Here is a 19,005-nt window from a genome sequence, read left to right as displayed (position 1 = left end):
AATACACATTCTTTTAAGTGCACATAGGACATGGTCCAGAATAGGTCACATATTATGTCACAAAATCAGGTTTCAATAAATGCAAAAAGATTGAGATCATACCATGCATATTTTCTGACCGCAGTGCTGTGAAACTTCAAGTCAACCATAAGAAAAATTTCAGAAAGACCATAAATACATGGAGGTTAAACAACATGCTATTAAACAATGAATGGGTCAACCAGGAAATCAAAGAAGAAATTTAAAAATATATGGAAAAATGGACTGTTACGTAGTAGTAGTAAAACATCTTTCCCAAATGTAAATCTTAGCTTATTTAGCCCTTAAAGTAAGTTATCTTTGAGCTTGGTTTGTTCATTTCTGTTGTGTCAGTCACTGCCTGCTCTAAGTCTGACACTTCACTAGCGACTATGGGAAGGTATATAGGTATGCTAAGTATGTATCTGGGCTTTTCCAGAATAGTACACATCAGAATTTAAAGTACACCATCAGAATACTTTACTGATGTTTCTTCTTTTTTGTTGTTGTTGTTCAGAAAATACAGTGAGTATAGAGTTGTACTCCCAAGGAACTTAGGGAGCTCTAACAACATATGAAGAAATAAGTTTTAGACATAGATTTTAGAAATTCAAAGAAAAAAGGTTACTGTAAGCTGGACTGTTCAGGAAAAGTTTTATGGAAGATGTATAAATAAAACAGGATCTTTAGAATGTCTTCAGTTTCACAAAGTGGGAATAAAATATCTGAGGGTAAAGCAACAGTTGAACCCTGAGGCAGAAGTACCAGTTAGCATAGTCTGGAGTCTGGAGAAACCATTGAAGGCATTGTATAAATGGGTGGGTTGTGGAGCAGTGGTGGAAAAGACACAATACAGCACCTGAATGAGGTTAACTTGAAAGTGCATTTTTGTTTTATGGCTTAATTTGGTTCAGATTCTTATGTTAAGTGAAAATAATGCTATTTTTTGGTAGTTGATGACTGAAGTTTAATTAGCTGCAACTTTTCAGTTTAAGTGGTTTGCTTTCATTTCTAAGCTGTTCAAAAAAACTAAAGTAAATGTGTGAATCTAATACATTGTGAGAACACCAGTATGTGAAGGTCTCCCAAATAGAAGGCTTCTAAACAGTTTCATCCTCTCTTTTAAGATCACCTTGGATGTGTTAGTTGAGATGGGGCACAAGGAGCTGAAGGAGATTGGAATCAATGCTTACGGACATAGACACAAACTAATTAAAGGAGTTGAAAGACTTATCTCCGGACAACAAGGTATTTCATTTTAAATCAGTACTAACAGTTTAACAGTTGGCATAAAGGCAGCCCTCAGCTTACTAAACGGTAATTTAAAAATCGATGAGAGAGTCCATTTAATAGAAAGAACAATAATTAGAATTTGCAAAACCTGGTATAAGGTCTTAATGCTGCTACTGTTAAGTTCCTCAGCTTCTGCTGTTAGTGTGTGATATAAGTAAAATTTCTGGGCCACTCAGAAGTTTGGGAGTTGCTTTTAGCTCTTAAGTATTTCTCTTAAGTCTATTCAGTTGTTTCTAAAGTCATTCTAGCTCTAAAATGTTATGATTCTAAAAGATCAGAAACGTGAATATCTTCTATCTTGTGATAATATAATAGGCATTGTCTACACATTGAGGTCTGCCCATAAAATAATGTTGTAAATCTCTATTTTTCATTGTATGTAAATGGCTAAATTCTTAACATTTGTTGTGAAACTCCTGGGAAACAGTGTTGTAACTGAGAACATTTGGCAAAACAGCATTGAATATCTTTATTTCTCTTGAATATTACTTAAAGAAAACTCAAATTGCATTTGTTCAACAAATGTTAACATTTCCTATGTACCAAGCCCCAGGTATGAAAAGGTGAATTGTTCTAAGTATCAAGACCAATATTTAACTTAATTGTTAAACTGAGGCTGTGATTTACCCTGTCTGGGGTCAGACACATCGTGTCACTGAAGTCCTGACTGTACAACTGGAGTTGAGGAAAAACCTACACTAGCAAAAATGAAGACCTTTTCAAGGAAGGATGTACAATAGGCAGGATAGTGTCCACCTCTTGAAAAAGAAAAACTACGTCTAAAAATTGGATGACTGAAGCTAAGAAGTACTTTAAACTGGAATTCTGGAATAGAATCAATTAACAGTAGATGCACTTTACTTTCCTGGTGGGAACTAGGGCAAAATGTTTAAAAGGTGAGGTAGCCTGGGATATGTCTAGTGTAGATGATAAAATTGTATACTATAAAGAAGAGGGAAAACCCATGACTCCCTGGAAGGTTGGTATGCAATATAAAAAGTATAAAAATGAAGAGAAACTAGAACCCTCAGTTGCAGACAGCTATCATGACTCTAGTAGAATTAATACTGATCTGGTAGGATTGAAATTACAGTGGAGTACTGGAATAACAAGGGTCACTGGGAAGAGGCAGGTGAAAAAGGAAACCAGGCTGTGTTTGTTCATTAAACGTATAGTCTCTGGGACAGTTATTAAGACTGCATTGAAAGGCTCAGGAAACAATGACAGAGACAAGCACACTGCCTCCAAGTGGCAGAGGTGTGTAACTCCATGCCCCCTTTGGTCTCTAGTCATTCTGATACATCCAGCTGCATTCCTGAAGGATCATTCACTCCCACATGGACGAGAAATGTCATGACACAGAATGACTGTGTCTGCTCTAGCACATCAGGGTCTCTTGGCTCCATAAAGTTAGCACCTTCCTCGTCTTCATTTGCTGCCAGGACTCTCTCTATACCTATGTTCTACCTAACTTGCAGAGTGGAACCAGTGGCAGTCTTCTGACAGTCTCTCATGTTGCTGGCTTAGCCTTAGCTGTCACTCAGTGCACTGAGTCAATCAATTACTTGTCCTGATCTATTAGCGTGGATACGACATCTTGGGGTGGTCCAGAGATGGTTTTGTCAAACGTGTGTCATGGTCTTTATTCTCTGAAATACTCTTCTCTGTAAAGTCTCCGTACTTCCTGTATCTGATGTAATTCAGCCATACCTACACATCTTTATGAGAGTTTAGCATGCTGGTGGTAGTCTTCTTATTCAGACCAGACTCACAACTAGAATAGTGCTCTTACTCTCCAAACGCAAACTGCCATGCAGTGACCCAGCAGTAATGGATTCGATCCCTACCAGGGAAAACAGCAGAGCTGTACAAATCCTGTAGAGACTGAGGAAAGGTTTGTTACAAATACATGGAAGAAATTAGAAAATTTTGTTTAAAATTCCACTTAAAAAGTTTTTGTGAGAGTGAAGGTACAAAATAGAGTTACCTTGACCATTGACGTTCAGAAAACAAAGCATTCATTGCTGAATTAGATACTGTGAAGAGTTAGAATAAGCATTCAGGGAGCACCTGGGTTGTTCAGTTGGTTAAGCATCCAACTCTTGTTTTTGACTCCCATCATGATTTCCCAATTCATGAATTCAGCCCCGCATCGGGTTTTGTGATGACAGTACAGAGCCTACTCAGGATTCTTTCTCTCTCTGTCCCTCCCCCACTTGAATGTACATTCTCTCTCTCTCTCAAATAAACTTTTAAATAAATAAATAAATTCAAAAAAATTAAAAGAATAAGCTTTCAGTAATTAGTAAACTTTATGGAGTGTCATTTTAGGGTGATTTAAAATTACCTGAAGCTATACAAGTTTCTGTCATAATTCTTCCTTATATTTACCTCATATTTATAGAAACTGAAGAGACTAAATGCTGAAAGTGCTGAATAGTTAGTAAAGGAAATAATCTGAAGAAGAAAATGTGTGACAAACTCCTGAAGAGTAAAAGATAAAGAATAGAAACATTTTCTGAACTATTCCCACAAAACCCTTATAACTTGTTGCATCAAAATTAGTAATCTAAATGCAGTATGGTGTTCTGGTTTGGGTTCTAGAACAGAAAAAGAACATTAATCGGAAAATCTAGTGAAATCCACATAAATTCTGCAATTCACTTATCAAGTGTAACAAATGTTGTACTGTGGCAGTATAAAATGGGAACATTGGAGGAACACTAAAGTTCCTAATGGTGACATCGGGAAGTTGAGTAAAATGTACACAGGGACTCTATACATGATGTCAATCTTTCTGAAAATGTAAAATAGTCCANCTTGAAAATGTAATAGGATTTTTGAGGCCTCTGGGTGGCTCAGTCAGTTAAGCATCTGACTTCTGCTCAGGTCATGATCTCACAGTGAGTTCCAGCCCCACCTCGGGCTCTGTGCTAACCCAGAGACTGGANAAAAAAAAAAAAAAGGTTGTAAGCATCAGGTAAACTAGGTGACCATTTTTAGTTGATGTTAATTGGGGGGTTTTTCGGCATTTTTTTTTTAAACCTTCAAATTTCATTTCCTAGGTCTTAACCCGTACTTAACTCTGAACACCTCTGGAAGTGGAACAATTCTCATAGATCTGTCTCCTGATGATAAAGAATTTCAGTCTGTGGAGGAAGAGGTATGCTCATACACCTTAAATAAATGTTGGTTCAGTAGCTAAACTTCCTAGAGGTTTCCAGATCTTGAAAATGTAATAGGATTTTTGAGGCCTCTGGGTGGCTCAGTCAGTTAAGCATCTGACTTCTGCTCAGGTCATGATCTCACAGTGAGTTCCAGCCCCACCTCGGGCTCTGTGCTAACCCAGAGACTGGAGCCTGCTTTGGACTCTGTGTCTCCCTCTCTCTTTGCCCCTCCCCTGCTCAATCTCTGTCTCTCAAAAATAAATAAACATTAAAAAAAATATTTTTTAGGGACACCTGGGTGGCTCATTCGGTTAAGTGTCCGACCTTGGCTCAGGCCATGATCTCACGGTTTGTGGATTCGAGCCCCACATTGGCTCTGTGCTGACAGCTAGCTCAGAGCCTGGAGACGGTTTTGGATTCTGTGTCTCCCTCTCTCTCTGACTCTCCCCTGCTCACACTGTCTCTCTCTCTTTCTCAGAAATAAATAAAACAATCAAAAACAAAATATTAAATGGTTTTTTTTTAAGAAGATGTAATAGGATTTTAATTGTCCCTAACTCTACCTCCTAGATAAATGTTCAAAATCAGCATTTAACGTACACTCCCTCAGTAAACCTTAAATCCAGTAACTTGGTTCAGTATTACAATTAAATACTAAAACAGAATTCTTTTGGAGAAGACCTTACTGTCATTGGAGGGGTGGGAGATGCTAAACTCCCTCCCTTCATGAAGGCAATTGCAAACCCCAGTATCTCAGATGAGACCCAGAATATGTGGATGCTACTTTTCCAGGAAATTTTTCTTCTGGTTTTTTTTTTTTTTTTTCACAGATCTCTTGGCTCCACTGAAATCTTTGAATAGTGCTTTATACTTTGAAGAACATGTATCCTATATATGTGAGGGGCACAGAGATGTAAAATTGAGTGAGATGGATTTCTAAAACTCAAGAAACTCCAGTTCTCAGTGGAGTACATATTGTGCTTTACTAGGGCAAAATGAATGGGAACAAATAAATTATTGTTTTCTTTTTTAGCATGTGAGGTGATTAGCTTTGTGTGTTTAACTCACACGTGAATCTGTTCCTTTTTCTTCCTTTAGTTTCCATTGTATATAATTTTCACCTAAAAGTACTGTTTTCAGGGGCGCCTGGGTGGCACAGTTGGTTAAGCGTCCGACTTTGGCTCAGGTCATGATCTCACAGTTCGTGAGTTCAAGCCCTGCATTGGGCTTTGTGCTGTTAGTTCAGAGCCTGGAGCCTGCTTTGGATTCTGTGTTTCTTTCTCTCTCTGCTCCTCTCCAACTTATGCATTGTCTCTCTGTCTCTCAAAAATAAATAATACTTTTTTTTTTTATTTTTTTAACATTTGTTTTCAGATCAACTAGCTAACAACTATCTCTAGAAAATAGTACTTGTGAAGTTATAGAACTCTTGTATTCCTTAAACAATAAAAATATTAAAATCTCTTTTTCTGTTCTCAAAAATAGAATCATAGGAGTCAAGAACCATGTTCCCCAAATCAGAAAAAACAAAAGTAGGGGGTTCTTGGGTGGGTTACTCAATTGAGCATACAACTTCAACTCAGGTCATGATCTCGCACTTCCTGGGTTCCTGAGTTTGAGCCCTATAGGGGGCTCTGTGCTGACAGCTCAGAGCCTGGAGCCTGCTTCAGATTGTGTGTGTCTCTCTCTGTCCCTCCCCTGTTTGCATGCTCGCTCTCTCAAAAATTTTTTAAAAAAAAATTTTTTTTACGAAAAAACAAAAGCTAACACACATATATTTGACATATTTTTCCATCAGATGCAAAGTACAGTCCGAGAGCACAGAGATGGAGGTCACGCAGGTGGAATCTTCAACAGATACAATATTCTCAAGGTAATAAACTAGTGAAAATAAAGTTTTCTGAGACCATAGTTTTCAAAGCCTGAAACAAGAATTAACTTTCATAAGAATATAATGGTCTGTCTAGTAAGCCTTTCACATGGCATCAGGGGATATTTCGGGAAAGGCTATATCCTTAGAAGGTTAAGATTCTCAAAATCCCTATACTGTTTTTCATTTTCCCTTCCTTCCTTCCTTCTTTCCTTCCTTCCTTCCTTCCTTCCTTCCTTCCTTCCTTTATTTTTTTTTTTCTGGTGCTATCTTCATAACAAATAATGTAGCCTTTGTTGAATTATCTCGAGATAGTGATAAATCCATTAGGTTTAGGACTTTAAACATATGAACTACTATTCAAGTATTCTGTTGTAGCAAAGCTGAATTTTTTTTGTAGCTCCAGAAAGGACTCCATTTTTCTATTTATACTTATTTGTCCTGCGACTACTCCAGGTTTCTGTGAGTCCCCATGCATATTACTTTTTTTGTGATTTTAATAGTATTCCCTCTATACCTTCTTCTTTTCCAAAAACAGCCTAAAGTTTTAAGTCATTCAAATGAGAGTCCTGTCTTTTCTTGATACCAGGTACTCTTCTCAGGGCCTTTGCCAACTTTGCTGTGTTTTTCCTGAACTACAGCAAGCAAAAATGCACACTCTACTTGAGATGCATAAATATTTTTATTAACTACATCGATATATTCTTAATAACTATGAATAAGACAATTAAAATGTGGGAAATGTCTTTTTAATACCTAAATTTTAAACTGAAAAGTGAATGGTATCAAATCTTTCAGCTGTTGTATATTATGCTTGTGTATACTGTTATGAGTGTCATACTAGATATTATATTTTAGAGTTAGTGAATATTAAAACTATTTGAGATTCCTGTGTTCCTCCTATTAGATGATTTAAGGGGAAAAGAATCCTATTGAGAGCTCCTTTTTATTAGTTCATATCATAATATGACAAGAATGACATCTCAAGATTTCCATTCACGAACATATATATTTTTAATCAGACAAATAATTATGCCTTTTTTTTTTTTTTAATATAAATGAGATCTCTTTGTGTCAGTTGTGTTCCTTGATTACACCTGTGGCAATATTTGAGTGTTTTTAAGCCAACACTAAATCCACCAGCTCCCAGATGTGCTCTAGGACCAGCAGGGGGCTGTAACAGCCTTAAACACAGCCAGGAAACAGCTCTAGTGTTGTGAATTTTGATCCCAGAAATACTCCCAGTGAGACCGGCATCCATCTTTAACTCTTCTCCAGACAAAAATGTTAAGAACTGGAGGGATAGGGAAGGGTAGAAGGAGTCGTAGAGGCGTGTCTGTATGTGTGTTTTAAGAATGGTTTTTGCTGGGGGTTATTTCAAATATTTTTCATTAAAAGCAGATAAAGATGATACTTTGAGCCTGGTAATATAGGGTGAGGTGAAAGATACTATTCTCTTTCTAATACTTACATACAGAACTCAATATACCTGATTTGGAGCTGTGTTAGTAGTAATTCTAAATAAATGAGAATGGAAGTATTTTAGTCAATTTATGGTATTCTTGAGCTTTTTTACCTTTGAAGTTTTTTATTTCCAAAATGTAGCTCTATTTCTTTTTTATAGATTCAGAAAGTTTGTAACAAGAAACTATGGGAAAGATATACCCACAGAAGAAAAGAAGTTTCTGAAGAAAACCACAACCATGCAAATGAAAGAATGCTATTTCATGGTAAGATTCCTCTGAGCGAGGGGTGCAGCACTGGTGGGCTCAGTATGTAGAGCGTGTAACTCTTGATCTCAGCATCATGAGTCCAAGCCTGACTTTGAGGGTGGAGATTACTTAAAATTAAAATCTTCAAAATAAAGAGTTATTGGGGTGCCTGGGTGGCCCAGTCATTTGGGCATCTGACTTTGGCTCAGGTCATGATCTCACAGTTAGTGGGTTTGAGCCCCACCTCGGGCTCTGTGCTGACAGCTAGCTCAGAGCCTGGAGCCTGTCTTCAGATTTTGTATCGCCCTCTCTGTCTCTCTCTGACCCTCCCCTGCTCAAACTCTCTCTCTCTCTCTCTCCTCTCTCTCTCTCAAAAAGAAATAAAACATTAAAAAAAAAAAAAAAGTCCAGCTCTTCTTTAAAAAACAAAAAAGTGTTGTATTTGAACTTAGGGAATTTTCTGAGAACTTCTGTTGGATTGAGAGCACCATTGTGTATTCTTGAAATTTCCTGTTTTCTTTTATGCTGCAAATTGACAGGTGTTGCTTGGTCTTTCAGATTTATAACAAAGATGAATATAGATATTAACATAATGTTTATCAAGTCTTCAAGCACATAGTAACTCCAGTCTGTTTCTTCATTTGGCCTTGATTGCAGAAAGTTTTTAGAGACCTGTAAAGTTCTGTAAAACACAGCATTTAAGTTTCACAGTCCCCTGAAAGAATGGCTATAGTGATTCAGAAATACCATTTAGAAAAGAAAAAAAAAAGAAATACCATTTAGGTGGTATCACAGTTCAATCTGCCATACCATCTAAATGGTATTTCTCATTCTAAAACCCTAAAAATCATCATGATAATCTCTTGTCAAAAAGTATAATATTCATTTCAGTACTGACTTGATGGTTATAATGAATCATTTTTCTGTTTTATAATAGAAGTGATTTTGATTTGATTTTTTCCAAATAATTTGATTTTTCCAAATTAATTCAAATAAGTGATTCTAGTCTTCTGTATTTCTGCAAAGTGGAATTCAGTGTATTTTCTGGTCCCTTTATGAACAGGGATACTAATTTAAATGAATCAGTCAACTGTTATATTGGCTTTTCTCAACGCCCACCCCTCACCCTACTCTTTGGCCTGGTTCCCATGACTACCTCCTCCCCTTTGGCTAAGCTCTCCTTGGCACGCATGCACGGAAGGGAGCAAGAGTAGTCAGTATGCTGACAGTGAAGGAACACACACATTTGCAATTAGAGTAGTGTAACAGGATGAAAGGCAGCAAAGTGGAGAGATGAGAAAGAAGTATAAAGAAGAGAATAAACCTGAAAAGACCACTTTGGCCACTTGATGTCTAGGAAAAGTACACAGATATGGGTGTCACTGTAAGACTTAATTGCATTCAGCCTTGGTGTAGGAGATGAATTATGAGCCTCTTCATTCTGGATTTGGGGTCTGTAATTTGGTAACTTTAGCATTGGTATTTTAAGTGACCTTTTTTTCTAGTTGAATCTTTGTGTGTCCTTCTTTTTGACATCTGATCCACCCCCTTATTAGAAACATCAATCAATGTTAGCAATTCTTTTAAAGTAGTTATTTATTGGGACACCTGGGTGGCTCAGACACTTAAGTGTCCTACTTCAGCTTACCAGGTCATGATCTTGCAGTCTGTGAGTTCAGGCCCCATGTTGAGATCTGTGCCAACAACTCAGAGCCTGGAGCCTGCTTCGGATTCTGTGTGTCCCTCTCTCTCTGTCCCTCCCCTACTCATGCTCAGTATCTCTCTGTCTCAAACATGAATAGATGTTAAAAAATTAAAATAATGTAGTCATTTACTATAAAGGAATAAACTAGGTGACACTTGTTATCCTTGTTTTTTTATATTTATTTTGGTGGTCAGTATGTATGTTTAGGAATTTAACTTCAAAGAAGATTTCATTTTATTATAAGATAATTTTAAATTGTTATCCATCTACATCTATTTTAGGGTCTCCATTTGTGAATGCAATTATCCATAAAGGTTTCGATGAAAGGCATGCCTACATAGGTGGCATGTTTGGAGCTGGGATTTATTTTGCTGAAAACTCTTCCAAAAGCAATCAGTATGTATATGGAATTGGAGGAGGTACTGGGTGTCCAGTCCACAAAGACAGATCTTGTTACATTTGCCACAGGTAAGAGATCACTTGTTCTCTTTCAGTTTGATAAGAATTTTAATAACTAGTTTCATTTTTGAGAAATTTGGGGAGCAAGGACATCTTGGACAACTTTAGGACTCCAAGATAGGTATATTTCAGGTCACTTTTGGCCCTTTCACTGGTTGTACTCATAGCTAGTGTTTATTAAATGATCTGTGTGAAAAAAAGAAAAAAAAAAAATCTGTTGTGAGCCAAGCACAGTTCAAAGTACTTGACCTATTTAACTCATTTAATCATTAGAGCACCTAGTGCTTTAAAGAATATGAAGCAGAATATCATTGGATATGAGAGATTTTATTGTGGCCCTTAAGTATTATAGGACTGTGGGTTCTTTAAAACTTCGTATTCAAATGCTAAAATGCCATTACTTTGCCAAGCCTAATATTTCATAGCAGTGCCTGTAGTAGTCTCTCTTCCACTGCAATATGATCCTAATCCTCAATTTGTGACATTACTACTTAAACTTATAATGAAATGCATCCCTTTTAAAAAGCACATTATTATCAAATAACTACTTTGCACTTTTTTCCCCCCAGTTTTAGTTACTCTGGTCTCAGTTAAAATCATTCAAATAACTTGCCCCTAATTAATCCTCATAGGTAAATATAAATTATCTCTTTTGTCATTTGAAAAATTGAGTAAGGTTAATTATCGAAATTTATTCAGCAGCTAGGGTACTGCGTATAGAAATCTGGAGCAATCTTCATCAACTAGTAGCAAGCATGAAAATCACCTAAAGGGCTCACTAAAACACAGATTCCTAAGCCCTGCCTGGTGAGTTGATGATTCAGTACGTCTGAGACGAGACCCCAGAATTTTAATTTCTACCAATGCTGACATTTCTGATCACTGATCTAGAAGAAAATCCTAGAGCAGTAGTTCTCAGCCTTGGCAACACACTGGAATCACCTGAGAAGCTTTAACAACTACTGATGCCTGTGTCCCACCTTCAGAGATGCTCATTAATTGGCCTGGGCATTAGGTTTTTTAAAAGCTTCCTCACTGATTTTGAAAGGTTGCTGAGGTAAAGAACTCTAGTCCTGCGGAGAAACAAGGTCTGTTTTTGTATTACTCTTGTTTTCCCCCTAAGTTTAGACTTGTGTAGGTGCCTGAAGTCAGCCCTTTTGGGTATGAACGCCCATCCACTTCTGATGTAGATGATAAATTGGACAGGTTCAAAAGCTTGTAGTTTCTTGAGATTCTGTAAATTCAACTCTGCTGTCATATTATCTGGAGGTAAAATAGTTCTGATTATAATAACCAGTGTTCTAGTACCTCTCGTTACTCTTTGGAACAGAATGGTTGGTTGTCTGGAAATAAGTTTATTAAACTTAAGATTTTCAGGGGCACCTGGGTGGCTCAGTCAGTTAAGCATCTGCCTTCAGCTCATGTCATGATCTTATAGTTCGTGGGTTCGAACCCTATGTTGGGCTGTATCCTGACAGCTCAGAACCTAGAGCCTGCTTCAGATTCTGACTCCCTCTCTCTGCCCCTCCCCCACTCATGTTTCTCTTTTTCTCTCCTCAAAAATAAATAAACATTAAAGAAAAAAGGTTTTGTTTTTTTTTCTTAAGACTTTTGTGTTTGGATTATCACAGGGCTGATTTTTACTATAATAAAAATCGATTAGTAATCCTAAGGTTTCCAGCAGGCATATTTAGAATAAAAACTGTAGATAGCCTCTTTGGAGAATAGAATCAACTCATTCACCAAACTCTTCTGTCCTCGGAAAAGAAGAGAAGCTATGAAGAAATTTTAAAAAGGCTTACTAGAAATAAAGTCAGTCATATATACGCCTGAGGGGATTGGGAGAGTAATCTACTTAAACTTCTGGTAAGGGAAGACCTATTTGAGGAGCTAACATTGCAGATGAAACCTAAAAAAAAAACAAGTGTTAGCTGGTTTGAAGAGTAGTAGAATAGATACCATTTTCTATAGTAAAGGAAACAGTGTGTATGATGGTCACAGGGTAAGAGAGTTGGGCCTGTGTGAAGAAAGAAAATTAAGGTTCCTGGTGCACAGTGAACACAAGGTAAGATTAGAAAATTTGGAGCCATTATAAGGAATTTGGATTTTCTTCCAAATTCTGAGTAGCCTCTACAAGGTTTTAAGAAGAAAAGTGATTGATTTAATTGTTTCTTCCTAAATAATTTGTTGCTTGGTTGGAAAATAGTTAAGCTAGGAATTAGAGTAGAAATAGAGTAGTTCAGAGGTCATTGTTTTCAGTCCAAAATCATGGAAAATGTTGGTGATTTGAATTTAATAGTAGCAATAGAATTAAGAGAATGAGTTTCAAATATAGTTTGAAGGCGGAATCAACTAGACTTAGTTGGATAAATGTCCCACTTTGCAAGCTGCTTCATTGGGTTCCTTAAACTCACCTCTCCTTCTCACTTGGCTGTGGTTTATGCTTTTGCTGGGATACAAACAAGATAGTCTCCATCTCTATAAGGTTATCCCATTCTCAGTTCTTATAGTTAAAATAAGGATTAAAGTGACAAATCATTAATGAGAATAGAAGACATCCTTACAGAGTTATTTTAAGGATTAAATGACAAAAACAACTTGTGTTTATGTATAAATACATTAAAAAGCATATGCAGGGTACACAAATAAAATTGTCTTATACTGCCATGTCTTCAGAGAGATCTTTTCCTTTCCATGTTATAGGCAGCTGCTCTTTTGCCGGGTGACCCTGGGAAAGTCTTTCCTGCAGTTCAGTGCAATGAAAATGGCACATTCTCCCCCAGGACATCACTCAGTCACTGGGCGACCCAGTGTAAATGGTCTAGCATTAGCTGAATATGTTATTTACAGAGGAGAACAGGTAATTCAGTTTTATTTGTTCATATTCAGAAATTATTTAAAGCCATACTTGAACCTTTCTGTACTAATCTCTTAAATTGACAAGGCATATTGCCTTAAGAACTGGGTTGTTGTGTTGGAGTTTTTTTTAACTTTTATTTGGAAATAATTTCTCATTTACAGAAAAGTTGCAAAAATAATCAAGAGGTCCCTCATTTTCCCATTGGCAGCATTTTATCATTCTCTCCCGAGTGTGTGTGAATACAGATTTGTTTTTCCTGAACTGCTGGAGAGGAAGTTGTAGGCTTGTTGCTTTACCCTTAAATGCTTTAGTGTGTATTTCCCAAAAACAAGGACATTCTCTTAAAATTATCAAAATCGGGAAAATGCCATTGTTACAATATTGCATCTGACTTACAGACTTTATTCCGATTTTGCCAGGTACAGTAGATCTTTTTTGTTTTTTACCTTGTGTAAAATATAATTAATCAGAATCCTGTATTTAGTTATGTAGTATTTAGTACAGAACCCTGTATTTAGTACAGTAACCTATCTGTAGCAGAGAAGCATACAATTCCCTCTGGCTCTTAGTGACACAGACCCGGTCAAAAGCACCCCTAGAGCCGTGTTCTGAACTGAGGATATGTAGCAGGGTCACCTCAGTTATTAAAAACAAACACATACTTAGTATTCATCCTAGACCCACTGATTCAGACCCTAAAGGATTGGAATCAAGGTAAGGAAGTTTTGAGAAAATGCCCTTAGATAATTCTGATGCATAGCACTAATTTGTACTCTTTTCTAAAGATTAGAAATTCTTATAGTAAAATCTTTCCCCAAAAAATTGGTTTACCAGTATTTAAATTGATTTTTCTCTTCCAGGCTTATCCTGAATATTTAATTACTTACCAGATTGTGAGGCCCGAAGGTCTGGTTGATGGATAAATAGTTGTTTCAGGAAACTAAATCCACTGAACCTAAAGTCGTCTAAGCAGCTGGTGGCCTCTTAAGTCTTACTCCTTTGCTGAGAAGTATCATCTTGTCCGCAAGCCGGGGGCAAAAGGATAAAAAATGTGAAAGAAGTTTAACATTCTGACTTGATAAAGCTTTAATAATGTACAGTGTTTTCTAAATATTTCCTGTTTTTCAGCACTTTAACAGATGCCATTCCAGGTTAAACTGGGTTTGTCTGTACTAAATTATAAACAAAGTTAACTTGAATCTTTTATATGTTATGCATTGATTCTAACAGAAACTGTAATCCCCTCAACAGGACTCATTTTACTAATACAGTACTGTGTTCTTTAAAACACAGCATTTACACTGAAGACAATTTCATTTGTAAAACTGTAAATAAGAGCTTTTGTACTAGCCCAATATTTATTTACATTGCTTTGTATTATAAATCTGTTTTAGAACTGCAGCGGTTTACAAATAGTTTTTCATATTACTGCCCATCTGTACTTCATCGTGCATCATCATGATTGAGTGGTCTTTACATTTGATTCCAGAGGCTGTGTTGAGCTATTATTAGCAAAGACTTTGTCAGTTGGGAAAGATTGATGTAACAGATTTAATTTGCTGATGGAAGCATTTATCTCTCATTAGAAATCTTTCCCATTTTAGAACTTGTTTCATAAATGCTCTGGGGATTTAATTTGTGATACCTTTGTATGTATAAGACACATTCCAAAGAGCTCGAATTATGAACGTCCTGATAATTAAAGACACTTCTTTACTGGCCTCAAACTCCAGGTTTCACGTTGGAAAATTTTGTTGTTTCGTTTTATAAAAATTAGAGCAAGTGCTTCTGTGTTTTAGAGGCTAACTCCTGCCAGTGAACAGTTATGGTGTTCTTTTCATGGAATGTAAATAGGAAGTTATATTTCAGAGGTAGGAAAGGTGATCCTGAATAATTTTCCAATATGTTCTAGTTACCCTAAATCTAAAGGGGTGGGGGGAGCGAAAGGGAGTAGGTTGTTTTTTGAACTGAGTAATTTTTTCTTGTTCTTTCTCCTTGCCCTTACTGTTACAGCCAATCCTCACACCGTAGGGAAACTGAACCCCGAACCATGAAATGCAGGTGTCCCAGTTCTCTCCAGGCCGCCTGAATGGGCGGGTGCTGCGAGACAGGGCTTCCTGGCCCTAGGTTGCCGCATCAGGACACTTGAGAGTCCATCGGAAATAACACTGTGTGTGTGCGACACAGGCTGGCCGGGCTTGTCGGGCAGTTGTGGAAGGGAATGCTGTTCCGTAACATGCCATTCCTGTTTGCTAATGTAAAACTGTCTTTTCCATGAAATAGGCTAACGTATCTTGGTACAGAGACATGAATTATAGCTTGATAGTCTAGTTGCTGACTCCAGCTCCCTCCGAAAGCAAGGCAAGATTTTTACCAACTTCCGTCTCTGTGAGAATGTCCCCCTTCAGTCTCTGTACCAGTTCACTTTTTACATTTTACTCCGTCTCTAAATTATCTGGCCCTTTGCAGTAACTTGTACATAAAATGCTAGAAAATCATGTTTCTTGTCCTAAGTGAGACTTAATCAGAGAAAATGCATATCTGGAGTTGTTTCTATGATGTAAATTGTGATCATTATTTAGGAGGTCAGTTCCTGACCTGGAAGTGCTTTTATACAGCTCTCTAATAATTGCAGTTATGATCCTAAAGTAATTTCTTGAAACACAAATGGAGTATGCCAAATTTTATATAATTTTTCAGATTCTGGAAGCTTCCAGATTTTGTAATTAGAAGATAATGAGATGAGTTAATGGAGTTTATATTTACCTACCTTATCTCTCAACATTGAGCCCATTAGTCACCCTGTAAGTGAATCTGGAATTGCTTATCATGGAAAATCATCGAGATCTATGAGTTTATGATATTGCAGCCTGTGTTGTGTCATCTAATCCATTGCTTAAGTAGTGTGTTGTTTTTTCTATGAATGATTATATTGTGGTTAGTATGTTAGCATGGCAATACTTTCAGATAGCTTTTTGTTGACAGTTTGAGGGATTGGGGGGGTGGTTGGGATTTTTTTGGAGTTTTTGCATGAAATATCTTACTTTATAATGATGGAATTGCTTTTTATTTTGTCTTGTGATTTTTTTTGAAGTGAGATTTAACTTGTGTGAGTAGTACTGTTATATCCATCTTGGGTGTCTTTCTTGTACTGTATCACATTCCATATACCCTCATTTAATTCTTAATAAAGTGTTCATTTGTTTTTCTGGGTAGCATGGTAATTACTGGAATAGTATAAATGTTTTGAATGGTCTTTGAGAAAATGGGTTAAGATTACAATAAACCACAATTGCAGGAAAACAATGTAGTTCTGAGTTTAACAGTGATAGAATGCAGTTTAAAGTTTGAAATTTTGAGTGTTGTGACCATAACCTACTCAGATGCTTTAAGATGTGATGCTTTTAGACATTTAATCCATCCAGTACAACTTTTAGCCAACCTTAAAGCTCATTCCTAGGAAATCTATCTTCTTCTAAAGAGGAATATATATCTACATTTTTTTTAAGTAAGCTCTAGGCCCAACATGGGGTTGGTTTGTACTCAGAACCCCGAGATCAAGAGTTGCATGCTGTACTGACTGAGCCAGCCAGGTGCCCCTAAAAATTTTTTTGTAAGTTTTAAAATCTTAAAGTTAGTGGTATTTATCACTCTTAAGAGAAAGTATAGGTACATCTTTGTGGCTCAGTCCGTTAAGCGTCTAACTTTAGCTCAGGTCATGATTTCATGGTTCATGAGTTCAAGCCCCACATCAGGCGCTCTGCCGTCAGGACAGAGCCTGCCTTGGATCCTCTGTCTCGCTGTCTCTCTGCCCCTTCCCTGCTTGTACGTGCACTCTCTTTCTTTCAAAAATAATAAAACTTTGAAAAAAAAAAGTATAGTAGTGTATGTATTTTAGATTTAAGTATAAGTGTTCAGGTGTGTGTGTGATCAATTCTTTGCTTTCCATAATAAGAGAATAATGGTGCAAATGACCCATGAGTCATTTGGCTTTGAAAGATTTTTCAGCACCTTAGTCAGTTAAGATAATATGTTTGCTTGCTAGTTGCTAAGCATCCCAGTATTTGATATGATCCATTTCTTTCCAGGGTGGTGAGGAAAGAAAACAGGTAAATAAATTCCCATAAGCTTTTGTAATTAGTATTCCTGACTGGCCCTCCTACCCTGTCCTCAGAGGAAGCAAATAGTGGTACCCATTCTTCACCAGGAGAACAGTCAGATTCTTGCTCCCGGTTTGGTTTGGTTTTTAATATTTGACTTTATAGGTTATTAAACTTCTCAAACCATGCACTGGAGACGTCCTGGCTTGGGGTGCAGAGTGGACATGTCTCGGAAGCCCAGGTCGCTTGCGCCGAGCTCCCCACCTACCCTCGGCATCCGCTTCTTCCTTTGGAGGGCAGAAGACCTGTCAGTTTTGTATAAAGTTAGACTATCGTGTGACCTTTTCACTGCTCACTCTCCCCACCCCCCACCTCCTTTTCATGCTTACTAGCTTAGGCAGACAGTGACCTAAAATACTTAACTACACCCTTTTTGAAGATTCGTGCTCCTCACATAACAGCCACCACCGTCAGAATTGTCTCCCAAGTTCTTCATCCGCCCACAGTTGCCCTCCCCGTCACCCAGATAGACACAGAGCCCCCACATGGTCAGCCACGAAGAAGTGGAGAGAATTGGCAAACTACAAGCTAAGTCAGGAAAATACCCACATTATAAAAGAGGAAGAGATGGGAAATAGAAGAGGGCTGAGAGAGATGGAGTATAGAAGATCCAACTTAAGAGAGAAGGAAGAGATTTGAAGATTTTTCTACAATGTATTAAAGATATGAAGAAACATGACAAATACCTAGCAGAATGCGTGAAAACAAATCTTCTAGACATGTAGTGGAATCACAAAAGACAAGAAAACTCAGGGGTCCTGGGTAGCTCAGTGGTTTGGGTGTCTGACTTCAGCTCAGGTCATGAACTCAGTTTGTGGGTTTGAGCCCCACCCATGTTGGGCTCTGCTGGCCGCTCAGAGCCTGGAGCCTGCTTCAGATTCTGTGTCTCCCTCTCTCTGACCCTCCCCTGCTCGTGTTCTCTCCTCCCTCTCTTTCTGTCTTTCAAAAATAAACATTTTAAAAAGTTTTTTTAATGTTTAAAAAAAAAAAGAGAAAAATACAAAAGTAACCAAAAAGAAAAGACATTAGCTGCAAAGGAATAATTCTAAGTACAGGCTTTTCAGTGGCACCAATATAGACTAGGAGACAATAAAATAAGTGCTGAGTGGGGAGGAAAGTGGTTGCTATGAATTCTACACATAGATAAATGAGTATTTAAAAGGGAGGATATGGGCCACCTGGGTGGCTCAGTCTGTTAATTGTCTGACTCTCGGTTCCGGCTCAGGTCATGATCTCATGGTTTCCTGAGATCCAAGCCCCGCCTGGGGCTCTGCGCTAACAGTGTGGAGCCTGCTTGGGATCCTCACTCCCCCTCCCTCTCTGCCCCTTCCCCACTTGTGCTGTCTCTGTTTCTCTCAAAATAAATAACTTTTTAAAAAATTAACAGCTGCAAGATGACGAGTAGTAGACATTCAAAAGGTTGGGGGGGGTAAAAAAAAAACATTTTCAAATTTTGCCAAAATAACTCAGTTTTGTTCTTTAGGAAAGAAGGCAGTTAAGTCCAGAAGGAAGGAGTTAAATGCAAGAAGCAGAGTGAACAAAAAAATTGGTAGGGCCACCTGGGTGGTTCAGTTCATTGAGTGTCTGACTTCAGCTCAGGTCATGATCTGTTTGTGGGTTTGAGCCCCACGTCCAGCTCTGTGCTGACAACCCAGAGCCTGGATCCTGCTTCAGATTCTATCTCTCTCTCTGTCCCTCCACTGCTCATGGTCTCTGTCTCTCTCTAAAAAATAAACATTGAAGGGGGGCCTGGGTGGCTCA

At 37.7% G+C, this 19,005-nt stretch overlaps 1 protein-coding gene across 1 annotated transcript in view; it reads left to right on the top strand.

The window, feature by feature from the left end:
* TNKS2 (tankyrase 2) overlaps positions 1 to 16,293 on the top strand; it is a 65,833-nt gene extending 49,540 nt beyond the window's left edge. Inside the window, exons 22-28 of the mRNA XM_077780425.1 lie at positions 1,146 to 1,266; positions 4,377 to 4,474; positions 6,277 to 6,351; positions 7,973 to 8,078; positions 10,047 to 10,233; positions 12,928 to 13,084; positions 13,945 to 16,293. Of these exons, the coding sequence (XP_077636551.1) occupies positions 1,146 to 1,266; positions 4,377 to 4,474; positions 6,277 to 6,351; positions 7,973 to 8,078; positions 10,047 to 10,233; positions 12,928 to 13,084; positions 13,945 to 14,007 (807 nt within the window). The 3' untranslated portion in view covers positions 14,008 to 16,293. The remainder of the gene's footprint in view (positions 1 to 1,145; positions 1,267 to 4,376; positions 4,475 to 6,276; positions 6,352 to 7,972; positions 8,079 to 10,046; positions 10,234 to 12,927; positions 13,085 to 13,944) is intronic.
* Positions 16,294 to 19,005: the final 2,712 nt, after the last annotated feature.

Source organism: Crocuta crocuta, unplaced genomic scaffold (assembly GCF_008692635.1).
Source record: "Crocuta crocuta isolate KB4526 unplaced genomic scaffold, BGI_CrCroc_1.0 scaffold170, whole genome shotgun sequence".
Taxonomy (NCBI): domain Eukaryota; kingdom Metazoa; phylum Chordata; class Mammalia; order Carnivora; family Hyaenidae; genus Crocuta; species Crocuta crocuta.
The sequence above is the reverse complement of the archived record's forward strand: the minus strand, read 5'-3'. Positions and strand labels throughout refer to the sequence as shown.